We start from the raw sequence: 5,230 nt of genomic DNA, 5'->3' as shown, positions 1-5,230 counted from the left end.
CCCTCCCACACACATATATCTATATGCACACATAAAAACACACATACATACTTATCTATTTGCATTACTTACTCTCACATAAGCTGAGAGGAATTTCATATCAATTTGAACCTGTGGATATTTGCTAACATTTAAAGAAAGAATCACCAATGTTCTCATTGTCATCGTCATCGTCATCATCATCATCATCATCATCATCATTATCATCATCATCTCTACCAATAATAACAACTATATGATAACAAGAACAACAACAACAACAACAACACAAAATGCATTTGGACAAGGATTACAGCTGTTTGTATGGATTTTACTGATTACCTGTAGATTATTTGGATTATTTTCATACTTTTCCAATCATGGATCTGTCTGTTAACTTCTGTCAGGATAAAGCTTTTACATCAAGGATCGATTATTTAAAAGGTAAGGTACCAAAACTATAGGGATTTTTTAAAAATAGGATACGGTTTCAATTCCTGCTTGAAGTAGCTAATGATTTCTTGAGAAAATTATGAAATATAATACAATCTCATTTCCTGTGAACTTTTGAAATTTCCTGTGCTTGTGATTGAATAAAAATAAAATATTTTCAATTGCTTATGTTATGGGTTGAAATCGCTATGGGGTCAGCTTTGTCTCTTATATTTACAGACTTGGAAAAAATAAAATTTCATTTGTTGTTGATGTTGTCGTTGCTGTATATAGCTCCATATCAGTCCTGATCAGATAAACGTATATTTAAAGGCAATCCGGCTATGACCGTCCCATCTTTATTACATGAGAAGGGAACCCAGGAACTCATTATTTAACGTGCTATTTACTAAAATGTTTCGTTTAAGACAGACATGGCTGCTGTTTCTAGCAAATTGAGTGACCACTTGAGGTTTTCCCCTTGGCTCATAAAGAACCAGTCAAGTACTGGGGTAGAATTGTCTATATTCTTCCCCAGTGTGAATGGTTTTGTGACAGTTTTAGTAACATTATAGAGTTTAACTTCAAGTTGCTGTTTAGAGTTCCTTGTTCTATATCTTCAGTGATTAATATTTAGTTTGTTTTTGACACTACACCTATGGTCATACTAGAGTACCACATTTCTGAGTGGTTGTGTGTGTATATCATCATCATCATCATCATCATTGTTTTAATGTTCATTTTTCCATGCTTGCATGGGTCAGGTGGTACTTGTTGAGACAGATTTTCAATAGCTGGATGCCCTTCCTCTTACCAACCCTCACATGGTATCAAGTCAAAGGGAACACACAAAAACACACACATATATATGTATAGATGTCTTTGCGTCACTACATAATTAATGTGTGTGTGTGTGTGTGTGTGTGTGTGTTTGTGTTTGTGTATATGTTCATATTTATATGTGTGTGTGTCTGTGTCTGTGTGTATGTATATATTTATATATACTGTATTTTGAAATAATAGCATGAAATTCAATATCAAACAAAATTTCTCACGAAGATATATATATGTCTAAAATAGTATTGTATTAAAAATATATATAAATATATGAAACATGATAGTTTAAAAATTTCTTAATTAATACATCTTTATAAATTCATTGTATAATATTCTAACAGAATATATTCAATTAATGATGTATATATTTATATATAAACACATGTGAGATATATGTATATGTTTACACACACACACACAGACGTATATATAGTATCTGAAATGTATAGTATTAAATATCCATCATAGCTGATCGTATCAATCAGTTTTGTATAAAAAATACAATGGAGTGTTAGGTAACAATTCAATTATATAACTTTATGCTCATCAGAGTTAGCCGGTATGGAGGGAAATATAGTGACTGCTTTCTATTGTCGGAGGTAGATTAGCACAACCGCTCAGTGGCTGCTATGAAAAAGGTGTACACACACACGTGTCTGTGTATGTGTGTGCGCGCGTGTGTATGTGTGTGTATGTTTGTGTGTGTGTGTGGGGGGTCGTTGCCAGTGCTGCCTGACTATCACTCCGTGCCGGGGGCACGTAAAAAGCAACATCTGAATGTGGCTTATGCCAATGCTGCCTGACTGGCTCCTGTGCCGGTAGCAGATAAAAAGCACCCACTATACTCTCGGAGTGGTTGTCATTAGGAAGGACATCCACCTGTAGAAACGTTGCCAGATCAGATTGGAGCCTGGTGCAGCATCCTGGCTTGCCAGTCCTCAGTCAAGCCATCCAACCCATGCCAACATGATGTTGATAATAATGACACAAATATCTCACATATGTGTATATATATGCATATACACACTCATGCATTTGTGTGTGTGTATGTATGTATGAATCTATCTATCTCTCTATCTATATCTATCTATCTATCTATCTATCTATCTATCTATCTATCTATCCATCCATCCATCCATCCACCCATCTGTCTATCTCTGTCTGTCTGTCTGTCTGTCTGTCTGTATATGACAGGCTTTTTTGTCAAGTTCACTGACAAAGCTTTGGTTGGCCTGAGACTATAGTAGAAGATATTTGTTGACGATTTTATGAAATGAGACTGAACCTGAGACCCCCATGGTAGGGAAAATATATAAAATGTCCATGGAACGTGGATGTCAAATGATGATGGTGATGTTATATTATGGGCAGCACCTATACTTTTAGCAGGATATTTTATACTGAGTGAAAAGTTTGGAAGAAACCACCACTTCATGAGTTACAGCTAAATACTACTTCGATCTTTGTTAACCCATTAATACATAAATATTAATTGAACACTTTGTGATAAATATTTAATTATCCATTTTGTATTTTCTGACTTCCCTGTTTTTATTATACATTAATGGAGCTAAGTGGTCTAGCTGGATATCAGTTGATGCTGATGGGCACACCTGCAAATTGAGCAAATGCAAAGGGCAAAGTGCTGTTCATTGGGGCCCCTATTGTGTATGCATGTGTCAGTGTGTGTGTGTGTGTGTGTGTGTGTGTGATTCTTTTTCCATAAGTGCATGCATTGTTGAAGGGAGATATTATTTGCAATGTGTTTGTATGAAATGATATTTTGTATGTGTGTGTAGTTATTCTTGAGCATCACATCAGCCCTGATTTAGTGGACCTACACTTAAAAGTGTTCTAACTATGACTATCCTGTCTTTTATATGCATAATGTATACAGGGCTACAATATGCAGTCTATGTTTCTCTTTTGTAGGATGTAATTTGAAAGAGATTTGACTGTTGTTTCTAGCCTATTTAAGTGACCTCACAGAGGCTGCTTTTCTCTCTTTCCCTGTTTTTCTTTTTTTCTTCTGTATGTGCATCTGGAAAAGCCATTGTTTTTGGGTAACCAGTCCTAGGTTCATCTCTGGTTAAGCTCACCAGACATATAATTGAGTACTCCAGCCACGACCATCTGATATAACTTCTTTCTTTAAGACAACATCATGTAATTTTAGGGAAATGTAGCTGCTATTTCTAGCTGGTCGAGTAATTGTGTAGAGGCTCCCTTGTTTGTGTATAAGTGATGATGGCCTATAACTGTTTAAATGCCAATTTCTCTTCATTCAGTGTGAATGATATATGATTATTATATGTGTATACTTTTGTGTTTCAATGCAAATGTATGTCAAGGAGTTTTTGTTTTCAATTAAGGGCATCTATATGAATATTGTGTGTATATATATATTTGATATAATAGATGTTATTACATCCCATCCAGCCTACAAATATGTATATATGTTTCTGTCCGCACGTGTGCAGGCTGATGGGTTCAACACAGTGGAGTGGAAATACTTGAGCTCATAATAACCACACAACTATATTTGCACACCCCTACCTCTCATTTTCTTACACACGCTTGTGGCTGTGCTGGGCTATTGCTCTCATCAACCCCAGTACCTTGTCTGGTGTTTATTGATTTTATTAACTTCGGAAGGACAAAATGTAAAGCTGACTGGGAGACACTGTAACATAAGCAGGATGTGATATAAAAAGGGGGTAATCAAGTATCACAAAGTTTTCTTTTGCTCAACACTCTACCTTTTACGGTCATGCTTTGCCAATATGCATACATGCACACATTGTGTGGTAAGTAGCTTGCTTACCAATCACATGGTTCCGGGTTTAGTCCCACTGCGTGGCACCTTGGGCAAGTGTCTTCTACTATAGCCTCGGGCCGACCAGAGCCTTGAGAGTGAATTTGGTAGACGGAAACTGAAAGAAGCCCGTCATATATATGTGTATATGTATATATATATATATATATATATATATGGATGTGTGTATATGTTTGTGTGTCTGTGTTTGTCCCCCCAGCATCACTTGACAACCGATGCTGGTGTGTTTACGTCCTCGTAAATTAACGGTTCGGCAAAAAGAGACCAATAGAATAAGTACTAGGCTTACAAAGAATAAGTCCTGGGGTCGATTTGCTTGACTAAAGGCGGTGCCCCAGCATGACCGCAGTCAAATGACTGAAACAAGTAAAAGAGTAAAAGAGTATATATGTGAGAGCATGTGGTCAGGTGGTTAGGGTGTTGCACTTGTGATTGCAAGATTGTTATTTTGAATCTGGATCAGGTTGGGAGGGGTGTTGTGTCCTTGAGCGTGGCGCTTCTTTTCATGTTGCTCTGTGATCACTTTGATACCTGGTGTGTGGCATACCATGCATACTGGCACAGGTAAGGTCAGTTTGATGGAGGTCATGAGCTAATGTACAACACATACATTTGATCACTATAAACAAATCATGACAAATCATTTGTGCAAGTTGCTCAGCAAGAAATTGTAGAATTGTCTTTCTCAGACTCGAGAGACTACCAGAAGGAAGAAATTATATCTCATCGTCATCATCATTTAATGTTCGCTCTCAGTGCTGGCTGCCCAACCCATGCCAGCATGGAAAGCAGACGTTGCCAGTGGCACGTAAATAGCACCATTTGAGAGTGATCGTTACCAGCGTTGCCTTACTGGCACGTGAAAAAACATTCGAGCGAGATCATTGCCAGTGCCCCTGGACTGGCACCATTTTGAGTATGGCCATTGCCAGTACCGTCTGACTGGCCTTCGTGCCAGTGGCACGTAAAAGCACCCACTACACTCTCGGAGTGGTTGGCGTTAGGAAGGGCATCCAGCTGTAGAAACCCTGCCAAATTAGATTGGAGCCTGGTGCAGCCATCTGGTTTGCCAGTTCTCAGTCAAATCGTCCAACCCATGCTAGCATGGAAAGCGGACGTTAAACGATGATGATAATGATATATATA

At 37.8% G+C, this 5,230-nt stretch overlaps 1 protein-coding gene across 10 annotated transcripts in view; it reads left to right on the top strand.

The window, feature by feature from the left end:
- LOC106881484 (nesprin-1) overlaps positions 1-5,230 on the top strand; it is an 811,219-nt gene that overhangs the window by 74,773 nt on the left and 731,216 nt on the right. The window contains exon 1 of one of the 10 annotated variants that reach the window (XM_014931917.2): positions 66-423. The exons of the other annotated variants lie outside the window; for them this stretch is intronic. Coding sequence (XP_014787403.1) covers positions 360-423 — 64 coding nt within the window. The 5' untranslated portion in view covers positions 66-359. Of the gene's footprint in view, positions 1-65; positions 424-5,230 lie in introns of those variants that run through there. 10 annotated transcript variants of the gene reach the window in all.

The sequence above is a fragment of the Octopus bimaculoides genome, chromosome 4, assembly GCF_001194135.2.
Source record: "Octopus bimaculoides isolate UCB-OBI-ISO-001 chromosome 4, ASM119413v2, whole genome shotgun sequence".
In the NCBI taxonomy this organism is placed as follows: domain Eukaryota; kingdom Metazoa; phylum Mollusca; class Cephalopoda; order Octopoda; family Octopodidae; genus Octopus; species Octopus bimaculoides.
The sequence above is the reverse complement of the archived record's forward strand: the minus strand, read 5'-3'. Positions and strand labels throughout refer to the sequence as shown.